The 14142-nt window shown below is 52.3% G+C and overlaps 1 protein-coding gene across 26 annotated transcripts in view; it reads right to left on the bottom strand.

The window, feature by feature from the left end:
- LOC102123544 (contactin-associated protein-like 4) overlaps positions 1 to 14142 on the bottom strand; it is a 213023-nt gene that overhangs the window by 81592 nt on the left and 117289 nt on the right. For 13 of the 26 annotated variants that reach the window (XR_012420989.1, XR_012420987.1, XR_012420988.1 and 10 more), the window contains 5 exons: positions 11296 to 11499; positions 10458 to 10642; positions 9732 to 9875; positions 8460 to 8724; positions 3414 to 3563 (listed from right to left, as the gene is read on the bottom strand). Coding sequence is in view for 23 of the 26 variants with exons in the window: in XM_074008651.1 (XP_073864752.1) it covers positions 3414 to 3563; positions 8460 to 8724; positions 9732 to 9875; positions 10458 to 10642; positions 11296 to 11499 (948 nt within the window). In the remaining 3 variants the exon portion in view is untranslated. The remainder of the gene's footprint in view (positions 1 to 3413; positions 3564 to 8459; positions 8725 to 9731; positions 9876 to 10457; positions 10643 to 11295; positions 11500 to 14142) is intronic. The other 13 variants (XM_074008653.1, XM_074008658.1, XM_074008657.1 and 10 more) reach the window with 3 other exon arrangements.

Below are 14142 nucleotides of genomic sequence, written 5' to 3' on the forward strand. Positions count from 1 at the left end.
TTTTATAACAACCATTTTTGTTTTGGGTGAGTTGGTCAAACATATAATCAAAAATTAAATTTCAACATGACATCTTAATACCATTAAAAAGTAACAGTCATGCAATAGCAGATACCTCATCCAAATGTGTGGTGAAAGAAGGAAGCTTCTTGATTCTCCGAGTTAGGCCAGCATCGTTTTCCCAACCACAGCCCTGGACCCCAGGAAGCAGCTCCCGAGCCTCACCTCTGCCCGGCCGCCTGGGACCCCTGCGTCCAGCTTCCTGAGGTCTGTCCTACCCCCTCCCTCCCTGCCCCCAGCCCTGCCAAGGAGAAGGAGCCGCTGCCAGAGGGGAGCCTGCAGCCACAGGCCAGGGTGAGTGGCTCAGCATGGCGGCCGCTGGGGTCCCTGCGCGGGGAGCACGACACCCCAAGTCGGTCAGGGGGTTTCCTAATCAACACCACATGCAGAGAGGCCCGGTCCCATGCATTTCAGCATTCATGTGGTTTCATGCCTGTGACGGTTACTACTGAGTGTCCCCTTGGTTGGACTGAAGGATGTGAAGTACTGATGGGTGCGTCTGTGAGGATGCTGCCGAAGGAGACCCACATTCGAGTCAGTGGCTGGGGAAGGCAGATCCACCCTTAAGCTTGTGGGCACCACCTAATCAGCTGCCAGCAAATATAAAGCAGGCAGGAAAACATGAAAGAGATACGGCCTAACCTCCCCGCCCACATCTTTCTCCCGTGCTGGACTCTTCCTGCCCTTGAACATCGGACTCCAGGTTCTTCAGCCTTGGCACTAGGACTGGCTCTCCTTGCTCCGCAGCCTGCACATGGCCTATTGTGGGACCTTGTGATCGTGTGAGTTCATGCTTCATAAAGCCCCTTTCGCTAGTTCTGTTCCGTTCCTCTAGAGAACCCTAATCCAATGCCAAACATTCTTGAGAGAATCTGGTTTTCAGACCTTAGCTCTTCTACCTCACAAAATAATGACTCATTAACCTCTAGCACCAGAGCATGATTTTCCCCCTAATTACAGATAAAAAGTACTTGATAATTGTTTTAAATTTAGAAAAGCTTCCACTTATTTAAACACGAGAAAGTACTATACCATATTCCTATGTAAAACATAGGTTTATGGTCATTAGATGCTCTCTGCTTAACTGAAATAAGTCATTTTGGGAAGCATGGAGTTCACCCACCAAATGTAAGGGTTTTTTTTTAAGAACTCCCTTGTGGCCCTCTGTTAATTGTCAGTTGTAAATGTCTAAGAACTGAGGATAAGGGAGTAAGAATCACGCTGCATCTTAATTCTTGCCCCAGTCATACTGGTTTTCCATGAAAAATTACATACTAAGTTTTCCTCTATGTTTGAATAACAGTCATAACTATTCAACACTTTCTCTCCCAATAATTTACATTCGTATGACAGATGAGCTCATGCATGCCTCGCCTCTCTCCAGTCATTGTAAAGCACATTACTATGCTTTATATCAGCCTCATGGAAATTTGAGATTTGAAATTAAAAATGAGGTCACAGGAACCTGGGCAGACGCTGAAGCCTCCCTTGGTCATTTTCTCACTTTAGGGGTGAAACCCGAAGTTCAAGTGGTTCGGCGTCCACCGAAGCTCGGGCATAATAGATTTGGCTTCTCTCTACGGACGGGGTCTATTTTACCTTTTCCCTTATCAAAAATGCCTGGGGCCCAAAATGCTTCAGATTTGGGATATTTTCAGATTTTGGAGTATTTGCATTACACTTACCAGATGAGCACCTCAAACCTGAAAATCCAAGATGCAAATTGTCCCCATGCTGGCCGGGTGCGGTGGCTCACGCCTGTAATCCCAGCACTTTGGGAGGCCAAGGTGGGTGGATCGCTTGAGGCCAGGAGTTCGAAACCAGCCTGGCCAACATGGCGTAACCTGTCACTTCTAAAAATACAAAAATCAGCCAGGCATGGTGGCAGGTCCCTGTAATCCCAGCTATTCAGACACTGAGGCAGGAGAATCACTTGAACCTGGAAGGTGGAGGTTGCAGTGAGCCGAGATTGTGCCACTGCACTCCAGCCTGGGCGACAGAGTGAGGCTCCATCTAAAAAAAAAATGCTCCCATGAGCATTTCTTTTGAGCATGATGTTGGCACTCAAAACGTTTTGAGTTTTGCAGCATTTTGAATTTTGGAGTTTTGGATGTGGGGTGCTCCATCTGCTTTTACCGACCGGGGCTGGAAGGACAGTCACGCGGTACAAACCTGGAGTAACCTTCAGATTCCAGAACAGTAACGGCGCTGAGCATCTCCCTTTTCCTTAAAACATATTCTCTCACTCTTTCCGAACAAACTCAGTTCTGAAACTTTGAACAAAAGTGGCGATGGCGGTCACAGGGAATGGCCGTGTGGCTTCACGGAGAAACGCGTGTGCAGCTGGCTGACGGCTCCACCAAGAGGGAGCAAGGAGAGCCAAGAAGGGGTCGGCTCCACCCGCTCTCCGCAGACACGAGAGCCCCCAGCACCGAGATGCGCGGCAGAGGCGTCCGGCCTGGAGCCCCGTGCGGAAGCGCCGAGATGTGACGATTCCTGGGGAAAGCCTAATCCTGGAGGCCGCAGGTTCTGCAGCTCCGAGGGGGTGAGCCGCGCTGTGACCTGGTGTCTGCACCAGGAATTCTGACCCGGGACACTCAGAGAGCTCAGAGGGCAGCCCACAGACCAGGTGCCACCTGCCCAACGCCAGCACAGCGTGAAGCCGATGGCTCTGGCACCCACCAGGGTTTACGGGGATTTGCCATCTGCATCCTCTGCTCAGGGTCTGATGGAATAAACATGGAAAGTTGCCCCAGAATGCAGTGGAGCTGCCTGAAGCTCACTTCACGAGGAAAGGAAGGGGAGGTGACCAGTAAGCCAGTGACGGCCCCATGTGCACGTGACAGGGTGGCACTGCTGTGTTCCTACCTGGACCACCTGCGGCCTAAGGAGCCCGACTGAGTAGCTGGAGGCCAGCGCGGACCACCGACGTGTGGCAGTCACACTCAGGGCCGGCCACACATGCCTCCCGCGGCAGCGTTACCGACCGCCGTCCTGACTCGAGGGCAGTGCTGGAACTCTCGGTCAGGGCTGTGCCGCAGGAGAGGCAACGGGAAGGACACCAGGAGGGTCTCAGAATGTAGCGTATGCAGTATGAAAAGACTCGGGCGGCAAGCCCTGAAAATACGACCTGGCAAATGAGATCCTGGTGGTGAGGGGCTCTCAGCTGTTAAATGTAAATTACACTCAGTAGAGCTGCTTGGGAAAAAAGTGAAGTTCTTTATATTTGCTGAACTGCTGGAGAATTAGCCACACGTGATACAGCAACAGTAATAAAAATAATCCCAGCCACCACATGCAAGGTGGGGAAGAGGAACACAAGGAGCCTGTGCATTCTCAGCCCCTTCACTCACCTCCAAAGTGGTAGGCATCGCCCGGGTGGACCCCCACAGGTACCGTGGTGTGGACGGTGGAGGCCACGTCATCGTCCACCATCACGCTCAGGTGGCCCCACGTGGATGTCACTGAGACAGAATGCCATTGCCCGTCATTTAATCCAACACCTGTGGAAACCAAACCAGGTAAGACACAGCCATAAACCACAAATCTTGTAATTAGTTAGTTAGTTTGCTTATTTAATTAATTAATTAATTTAGAAACAGAGTCTCATGATCTCAGCTCACTGCATCCTCCACCTCCTGGGTTCAAGCGATTTCACCTGCCTCAGCCTCCCGAGTAGCTGGGATTACAGGCGCCCACCACCACGCCTTATTAATTTTTGTATTTTTAGTAGATATGGCGTTTCACCATGTTGACCAGACTGGTCTCAAAATCCTGACCTCAAGTGATTTGCCTGCTTCAGCCTCCCAAAGTGCTGAGACCACAGGCATGAGCCACCATGCCCAGTGTAAGTATTTTTAAAAAGTGATACAAATCAGTGACTGCAACAAGCACAGAAATCCGAACAAGGAGAGTGGAGGGAGCTCAGCCCGTCCTCTTCCCCCACAGGGCACATTCTGCATGGAGAGTGGGGGGAGCTCAGCCCGTCCTCTTCCCCGCCAGGGCACATTCTGCCCCATCCCTAATGTCTGACATGCCCCTCACTTTGAGTAGGGGGAGATCAGCCCATCCTCTTCCCCCCCAGGGCACATTTCTGCACCATCCCTAACGTCCGACATCCCCCTCACCTGGCCCAGGACACCTTCCTGCTCCCACTCATGCAATTTGACTTTTGGGGAGGCACATAGAAATATCAAACTCTCCTCAACTTCAGCATACATTTTAAAAAGCCTTATGTGATTTTTCTCCTATTTCACAAACTTCAGGTAAGGACCCCGAATCTCTGTAGTAGCTACGGTGGTAGCTGAACCACCACGCCGCTGCGCTCTGTAAGGCAGAAGGTCAGTCCGTGTGGCACGTCTAAGCACAGAGACCAGGCCCGTCTCTCCTCACGCATATGAAACGGCCACAGATCCCTCGCCTGGACAGAAAGGGACTGATGCCTCCAGATCGCTCATGTCAGCGCACAGCTCCACTGGGAGGCTGCTAATACTGAACCTCAGCCAGGAGCACGGCTACAGGGAGGCGTGGGGTCCCTGGAAGGTGGGGCTGCATCAGGGGTCAGGGAGGTGGAGGAGGCTGAGGAGGCTCGGGGCTGGGGGTCCTCAGTGCCCGACCTGGGGGACCTGGCTCTGGCGTTGCTGGTTCTGGGCAAGATGGGCTTTCTTGTGTTTTCCACCCTCCCTGTCCTATGCTGACACGGCAGGGGCTGCAGCGAGGGTGCACGGCTGGGTGGGCTGGGTCGGTGGAGGAGGGCGCAGCTCCACGGGAAGCCGGGACTCCTTACGGTCACCAGATTCCCAGTCTGTCAGACGAGGCCAGACATCTGGGTTTCATTGCTGAGTATCTTGATTTTAAAATGTTGGCTGTTGTTTTAAAATATTATTAAAAAAGAGAAAAAGCTCTGTCCAATAAACACATACCTGAGGGCAGCCGCTGCCCGGGACTGGCAGTGTTGGGAGCCCTGAAGGCAGAGGCAGAGCAACCAGAAAAGACATCCGGTTAGGCATTTATTCATTCAGAACAATCTCAATCGTGAATCGCTCTTCAATTGTGGGTTATTCCTTAGGATCCCATCGCCTTTCAAATGACTTTCAGTTTGATATTCACACGGGGAGTAAAGATTGAAAAGCATTTCATGGCATGCATAATTATATTTGACCCCTAATTGGTTGAAATAATATTTTTAAACAGTTTAACATAAAAATTTGCAAAGTTGGAAATTATGTTGAAAACTTTACCTTCTAATTCAAAACTTTGTGCAAATTACAACTCAACCCAGCTCCATGCTCAACACAATTTAACTATAATTCCATGTAACAATCTTAATACATAACAGATTACCAGTTTAAATCTCTAATAACTAAGAAAAAACCCTTATTTAATAGAAAATTGTATTTATTATAATAATTCATAAGTATATTATTCTAGTTAAAAAGCCACTATATTGAGTTCCTATAGCTGTGCTTAAAATAACACCCGAATTATCAAATGCTGATTGTGTGAGCCATAGGTTAAAAATTTTTTGGTAGGCGCGGTGGCTCACGCCTGTAATCACAGCACTTTGGGAGGCCAAGGCAGGCAGATCACGAGATCAGGAGATCGAGGCCATCCTGCTGGTCAACAGGGTGAAACCCCGCGTCTACTAAAAATAAAAAATTAGCTGGGCATTGTGGCAGGTGCCTGTAGTCCCAGATACTTGGGAAACTGAGGCAGGAGAATTGCTTGAACCCAGGAGGTGGAGGTTGCAGTGAGCTAAGTTCACACCACTGCACTCCAGCCTGGGCAACACAGTGAGACTCTGTCTCAAAAAAAGAAAAAAAAATGTGTATATTGTGAGAAAACTGTCAAATCATCTATGGTTTAATCAGATATGCTTCAAATATAACATTTGCTTGCTTTGCTAAATCTAGCAATAAACAATAATTTTTTTAAAAAAGAAAACTAAAAGGTGGGAATTGGTAGGAAAAATTCTGGTTAAAGTGTCCAAACTTTGATTTATCAGATGAATGGGTTCTGGAAATGCATGCACAGCATGGGAATGATAGTGAATCATGACCGTCCCTTGTTGGGTCTGGCTGGGGACTGCCCTCTGTCCCTCCCCACGTGAGCCTCTCCACGGAGGGCTCACAACACAGCAGCCAGCTTCACCCAACAGAGGGAGAGCAACTCCCCAGTCAGAAGCTCTGGCTCCGCATCTTAACCTCCTAAGTGACAGCTATCACTCTGCCACCTTCTTTCTATCAGACAAGCCTCCAAATCCAACTCGCCCTCTGCACAGAGCCGACTGGTGGCAGCAACCCCAGGGGATGGGGTCCCTAGGGCCACCTGGGTGCCCACCAGAGACTCATAATAAATTCCTTCTGCAGGAGAGTAACATTATTATAAATACTGAGACATCTATTATAATCTTATTCCCAGCAGTTTTTCAAATATTTACACCAATAGACTAGTTAAAAATGAGACTGGCTTTGTGGTGCTTATTAAAGTACCATCGCACTGATGCAGGTTCTTTCAGATGTTTAAAATTAAGCCATGCTTGAAATCTCTGCCAAGGACATCAGATCCATCACCATGAGCCATGTGATCATGACACACTTACTATAAATTAACATTTTTCTGATGATAATCTCGAAAGCTTGCTCACTGCTAAGATAGTGAATCTGATTTCTTTCTTTCTCACAAACCTAACTCATGTCAATTTATCTCATTATTAACATTAAGCAGGTGATCAAAGGACGGTGCTTAAAAATATCAAAGGGGGCCGGGCGCGGTGGCTCAAGCCTGTAATCCCAGCACTTTGGGAGGCCGAGACGGGCGGATCACGAGGTCAGGAGATCGAGACCATCCTGGCTAACACAATGAAACCCCGTCTCTACTAAAAAATACAAAAAACTAGCCAGGCGAAGTGGCGGGTGCCTGTAGTCCCAGCTACTCGGGAGGCTGAGGCAGGAAAATGGCGTGAACCCGGGAGGCGGAGCTTGCAGTGAGCTGAGATCCGGCCACTGCACTCCAGCCTGGGCAAGAGAGCCAGACTCCACCTCAAAAAAAAAAAAAAAAAAAAAAAAAAAAAAAAATCAAAGGGACTAGTAATTTTGGAGCCTCCACTTATTTTTCAGTGATGCAGGGAGTACAAACAGAAGTAAATTTTAGAGCTATCTATAGAAGTGTGCATGCCTGCTTTTCTCCCCATTTCGCTTCCAAATCTCTTTCTTGCTGAGTTTCTGGCGATGTCCTATTTTGTTGCTTTGGGCACAGATGATGAGACAAGAGAGAGTGGACCCAGCGTTCCTTAAACATTCATGTCTGATGATTCCATGGAGGGCCTGGGCGTTATTCTAAACCAGCATATGTGTGACCCTGATCCCTCATCAAAGATTCCAGCGGCGGCCGGGCGCGGTGGCTCAAGCCTGTAATCCCAGCACTTTGGGAGGCCGAGACGGGCGGATCACAAGGTCAGGAGATCGAGACCATCCTGGCTAACATGGTGAAACCCCGTCTCTACTAAAAATACAAAAAAAAACTAGCCGGGCGAGGTGGCGAGCGCCTGTGGTCCCAGCTACTCGGGAGGCTGAGGCCGGAGAATGGCGTAAACCCGGGAGGCGGAGCTTGCAGTGAGCTGAGATCCGGCCACTGCACTCCAGCCTGGGCGACAGAGCGAAACTCCGTCTCAAAAACAACAACAACAACAAAAACAACAACAACAAAAAAAAAAACACAAAGATTCCAGCGGCGACACGCAGAAGCAGTGCAGCCCTGCTAAAAGCTGTGCTCCAGCGTGGACTACGCGGGCCACAGCGTGTCAGAGATGGCACACCTGACCGTGCCAACGATACCGTGGAACTCAACCTCAGGGGCAGCACCCAGCAGTCAGCGCTCCCTCCATCCTGTGGAAAGGTGTTTATCGAGAGGACGTACGTGAAGGAAAACGTGTACAGCTCACCTCCCTGACACCTGCCTCACCTCCCGAGTGTAGACACTCCATCCCAAGTGTAGACCCTCCAGGCCCCAGCACCTGCGGGAGGAGGCAGAGCTGGCCTGGGCACTCCCTCCGGGAAGGGCATGGGGAAAGGTCCCTCTCTTGGCCCCGGCCTTCACACATCCCCCTCCTTCATCTCAGTCATGGCAGCTGTCTGCGTAATGGAGGCATCTCTTCCCGCAAACGTGCAGACACCAGGGAGACCGCAGCCCTGGGCGCAGCTCTCAGATGCGACGCCGCTTGCAAACCCAAACGGGCTGGGCTCCAGGATCCCGCTTCCCGGGGGCGGGCACCCTTTCTCCGGAACCCTGGTGCTTCCCGTGGTGTAGACAGCGGGCGCCTGTGTTCCGGGGAAGCGGGGCTCCCGGGGGTCCCTAAAATCCGCGCTCCCTGCAGAGCTGGGGCCGGGACCCCGAGTTACCTGTGCGGGCGCCGCTCTGCGCCTGTCCCGGGGATGCGCGCGGACCCACGTGGAGCCTCCCGTCCTGTAGCGCGAGGAAGAAGCCCCCGGAGCCCGGGCGGGTCCCCCAGGACAGCAGCAGCCCCGCGCGGTTCCACGTGCGAAACTGGAAGCTGACGGAGGCCGCGTCCGCCCCGGGGGAGCCGGGCAGCGCCAAGTGGCTCTGCGCGCTCAGAAACGTGGCGGGCACGGTCTGGGGGTGCGCACAGGCAAAGGCGACGGTTCCCTGGGAGGGGGAGATGGAGGGCGGCGCTGAGGGTCCTCCCGGTCAGGGGATCCCTCCCGGCCCCACCAGGCTTGGCCTGTTCCCATCTGGATGCCCCGCGTCCCCTACTCCACGGTGCCCACGGGCCCCACACTTGCACCCGGCAGACCCCAGGACGACCCAGCCGAGCCCACAGCCCCGCTCCCAGCCTCTGCTGCCCTGGGTCCGGCCCACCCTCTTCCCGGAGACGCAGACGTGGTAAAAACGTGTTTTCCACTGGGCGTGGGGAGCTCGCTTCCTGCGTGCCGGGGTGAGCGGCCCAGGGTCCCAGGGCGGAGCCACAGACGGACCCGGATTTCGGGGCAGGCCTCAGCGGCTGACTCCTGCCCCGGGGCTCAGCCCACGGTGAAAAAAAGATAAATTTCAGGAGTGGACCCCATTAACAGAGCCCGGAAGACTGGGGTTTTAACCAGGATACCAGGTAAAGGGATCCGGGTAAGGGCAGCACTGAGGCTGCAGATGTGCCCTGAGGCTGGTCCTGGGTCCAGCCGGCCTCCCTGGGTGTAAATGCACCCGCCCGTCCCCTGTCAGTCAACGAAACCGTTGCACTGGCGTGTTAGCGACATGAAAGCACAGCATGTTAGTTTCATGCTCATGTTCAAACTTCCATGGCAGAAGCGTTATTCCAAATGTCTCGAAAACACCAAGATATTTAACCCCAGGGAACCAGGGGCTCCGGTATGTGCCATGGTCCTGAAGCAAAGCTGCTTGCAGGGAATTATGCGCCAAAAGACTGGCCTCTGGGGAGGGATGATGCCTCCACAGAAGGAAATCATGCACTGAGGCTTAATTTTATTTTAATCAAATACAGGTCTCTTCGTCTCATGCCAGAAACAGCATGAGTTGTGCTCACGCCGGTCTGCTTGTGCTCGCAGCTGCTCGGAGGAGGCTGTTAAAGTCACGAGCCTCACCTTAGACAAGGACACGGTTGGGAGTTGGAGGCACCGACTTCCTCGGGGGACTCTTACCGTGACCAGGATCTGTGGTCCCTGCTGCTTGGCCAAACCAATGACATCCTCTCCATTAAAATTAATGTTTTCTAGGCATCCACGAAAGTTTTTCCTTGGAAACACCATTGGCTTTCCTGGTGCTAAAATCCCTCCAAAGCTGATCTTAGAAAGAAACATAACATCAGTAATATTCTTTATTACTGACAATTTCTGACAATTTGCTTAAAACATTGATGATTCATAAATGGGGCAGGCTCGGTCTAGATGGGTTAATTTTGTGTACTTCTATAAAATTATTCTGTTAATTTTGAATGAATCTAAGACATAGATTCTAAAACATCTTACATGAGCTGATGTCAACTGGCGCCAGAGCCTCTGCGGCTGTCATTTGGGGAAAAGGTAATTTAGCATCAAATGGAGCCCTTGGGAGGGGATGGGGCTGTTTCTACTGGAGCTGGACGGCAGGTGGAGGGTGGCCGGGACTCAGGGCCCTGAGGACACCGGGCCACCCTGGCAAAGGGAAACATTGCCAAACTCTTCCGGTTCTCTTAGAAAGTGATTTCCCGGTTACAGAGGTCGTGATGGTGGTGAGGCTCACGCCCATGTTGCAAATGCTCCTATGAGGGGATAGGGACGGCATCTGCAGCCCTGAACATCAGGAAGGGCCCATCCACTGTGCTGCTCCTCCTGGGCCTAGATGGAGTTTGAGCTGCCAGGTCTGTGCAAAGGATGAGGAAGCCGCACCTCAGGGTCCAGGTCCGCATGGCACAGCTCCGCCGGTGCCCAGATGGGTCTCGAGTGCCTGTCCACCGTGAGGTTCAGGCCCTGGCCAGAGCACTCCAGCCGCACTGTGTGCCAGTGCCCATCGTCCAGCAGGCTGCCCAGCGCCAGGCCACCCTGGCCAGGTGGTGAGGGTTGCGTGGCGTTGCCTGGGCAGAAGGAAGGAGATGCTGTCAGGTCCCATCCAGAAGGGGAGGTCAGCACCCTGGTCCTGGGAGTGGCTGCATCTGACCTGGGCATGAGGCCCTCCCACCCCGGCAACCCCATTCTTGACCCTCTCTTTTCACCACCTTTTACGAGTCTGTCACAGACTCGTTTTCCTGGAAAACCCTTGTCTGTGTTGTGAACTTTCCTTACTGCTGTGGCAGCCTTGTCGTCCGTAGCATGGGACAGTGATGGTCAGTCAGGGATCACTGTCCCCAGGGCACATCGGGCCATTCTGGAGACATTTCTGATGGTCATGGCTTTGGGGTGCTCCTGGCATTGGGAGCAGAGGGGGCAGAGAGCAGGACATTGTCCACCCCCCGCCAGTGCACAGGAGGGCCCTGCCCAGAGAATCATCTGGCCCGAAACGTCTGCTGTGCTGGGGCTGGGAAACTGTGGGATGGAGCTACGGAGTGGCACTGAAGGACGTGAGAGCCCAGTGACCCCTCCCGTACAGCGGTCCCACCTGCACCATTTCCATGAGCCGACACAGGCCCTTGCATCCGTAATGACTGCTTAAAGATTACATGCAAAAATATTTCGACATAAATTATGTCTAAGTAATCAGATTATTGAAGTCCTCGACTGATAATTTTACCTGAATTTATGAATAAAATGAGTTTTCCTTTCACTAATTCCAGGGTGATGCAATTCCCATTCTGTCCGTCCCTGTGGAATAGAATCCCATCACTCTGCAGAGTTTTAAATTTCAAAGAAATGATGTCTGTTCCTGGACTCCTGGTATTTTGAATAAATCGGTAAAGCAGGGAACTTTCTCCATCAAAATCAATCACTTCTGATCCTGCAGAAGAGATAAAAGTTGTGCTAAGTGTTAGCATGCTGCCATTAACATTCTTAAACACACAGAGTGTTGTAGGCACACGCAGGCACACACACAGGCACACACACACACAGGCACATGTACAAACTAAAATTAAACGTAACAAAACTATGCACACACACAGACACGTAGACATGTGCACAGAAAACCACTCATACGCACAGGCACACAGACACACACATGTATACACAAAACCACACACATAGACACACAGACATGCACATATATACACAAAACCATGCACACGCAGGCACACACATGCACATGTATATACAAAATCACACACAGGCACACAGACACACACATACACACAAAACCATGTACACACAGGCACACACAAACACACAAAATGTGCAGCACACATACACAAATGCACTCACAAGCACACACACACAGGCACATGAGCACACAGGCACACATACAGGCAGAGCCTGCATGTCCACACGAAATACACGTGACCACAAAGAACGCATTTCCAGTCCAGCCATCAGACGAGGCGTCTTTCCTTCCAGCAGGTGTTGCTGCACCTAAAGATACATTTTTTTCAAAGTCTGCCCTTGGGAATCTCTGCGCCGCTGCGTGAACGTCTACGGCCTCAATCGTGGACGCCCCTCACACTGGCCAGTGTCAACCACACGGAAACTCTCGGTGCAGCAGCCTTGAACAGTTTTCATTTTCTGGCGACTGGTGAACATTCAAACGTCTCAGGGTAACGAGGGTGCTGCTCCTGGCAGATCTGACTTCTCCTAATTCTCTGGTCCATCCTCCCTGGAAGGGCTGTGTTTTCCCTCCGTGATAGATCCTCACCTGGTGACACCCCCTCACCCTGGACTCATCGCAGGAGACCCAGGCACACGTTAGGGGCCCTCCACAGAAGGGCGCGTCCTCATCCCACCGAGGCTGGGGGTGACCACACAAGCTCTGTAAAGGGCCCTGTCCTTATGGGCAAGGGCTGCTGGGCGTCCTGCGGTTTCCTGGCCCAGGCGCTGCCACGGTTCTCCACCCGGACAGCATCTCACGTGCTCTCGCCCCAGGCCGCATCACTCATTCCTCTGCAGAAAACATCAGGGCATCGCTGACGCCAAGGGAGCAGCTGCTGTGTCGCCGGAAGGAGCTGCGGTGTCTTCCGTGGTGCACAGTTGGGGAAGGGGAAGGAAGAAACGCCTTCTTGGGAAGTGGCCGTGCGTCCTGTGGGGTCACAGGGAAGCCTTGGAATTCTCAGAACAGGGTGGTGTTTGCAAAGGGACCATTTGTGAAGTCCTGTGGTTGGGAGCCTGGCAGGGTTTGGCTCTGTCTCCACCCAAACCTCAGATTGTTATTGAACTGTTATTGAGTGTTATTGAAATGATACCCCCTGTTAGAGGTGGGGCCCGGTGGGAGGTGACTGGATCCTGGGGCAGGTCCCTCATGATGATTTAACACCATCCCCTCCGTGGGGTCCTCGGGATAGTGAGTGAGCTCTCCCGAGATCCTGTTGTTTAAAAGTGCGCAGCGCCTCCCCCGCCCCTTGCTCCTGCTTTTGCCATGTGAGACGACTGTTTACCATTCACCCTCCACCATGAGTAAAAGCCCCCCAAGGCCTCCCCAGAAGCAGATGCCGCCATGCTTCCTGTACAGCCTGCGGAACGTGAGCCCATTAAACCTCTTTTCCTTATAAATTACCCAGACTTGGATCGTTCTTTACAGCAATGCAAGAACAGACTAACACAGATCCCCAAGCAATGGGGCAGTGGGCAGGACCGGGAGGGAGAGTGGCCACCAGGGGACCCCGCGGAGCCATCCCGAGTGGCCCGGCTGCAGTCACAAGGTGACCTCTTAGGCAGGGAGCCCAGAGCACAAAGGGCTCAGCCGCCCTCTCCATGACCTCACTCCCTCCGAGGGCTCCCCACACTCCAAACCCAACCTGTAGGAGGGTCTCTGATGCACACAGGGACCCGCAGAGCCTGCTACAGCCAGAGACACTCACACACACCCATGCACAAGCGCACAGACACAGAAACAAGCATGCATGCACAGGCACACACAGAGACACACAGGCACACACACAAATGCACAGACACATCACAAACACACACACATGCACACACGCACAGGGATGCACACACATACACACAGAAATGTTGGGAGAGAAGCTGAGGCAGGGCTTCCATGTCTGCTAGACATGCTGGCTCCTTGCTTCCAGCACTCCCATTATCTCTCCTTCACTTGATAACACTGTTTCCTTTCAACCCTCACATCCTCACTAGCTGTTTCTTTGAGCACCAATAAACAGTGTGGGCTCCCAGAGCTCGGGTGCAGCCTCCACACTGGCCATGGCCCCCAGTCCCACTTTCTCGAACTGTCTTTTTCTTACTCCTTTGACTCCACCGGACTTCATCGCCCCCAGGACCTGGCGTTGGGTCTGATCACCGCGAAGCACAAACACACACGCACGCACGGAGAGCTCATATGTTACATGTGGACTTTTCAGGAAGGGGTTTTCTAAAACCTGAAAGCCTCTCGGGGGTCCTCAGGGTACAGTGTTTGGGAACTCATCTCAGGCCTCTGGTTGAGGGTCCCCACTGCCCACGGTGGGGTGACAGCGAATCGCCCGCCTCCCTCCTG

Source organism: Macaca fascicularis, chromosome 12, assembly GCF_037993035.2.
Source record: "Macaca fascicularis isolate 582-1 chromosome 12, T2T-MFA8v1.1".
Classification (NCBI taxonomy): Eukaryota; Metazoa; Chordata; class Mammalia; order Primates; family Cercopithecidae; genus Macaca; species Macaca fascicularis.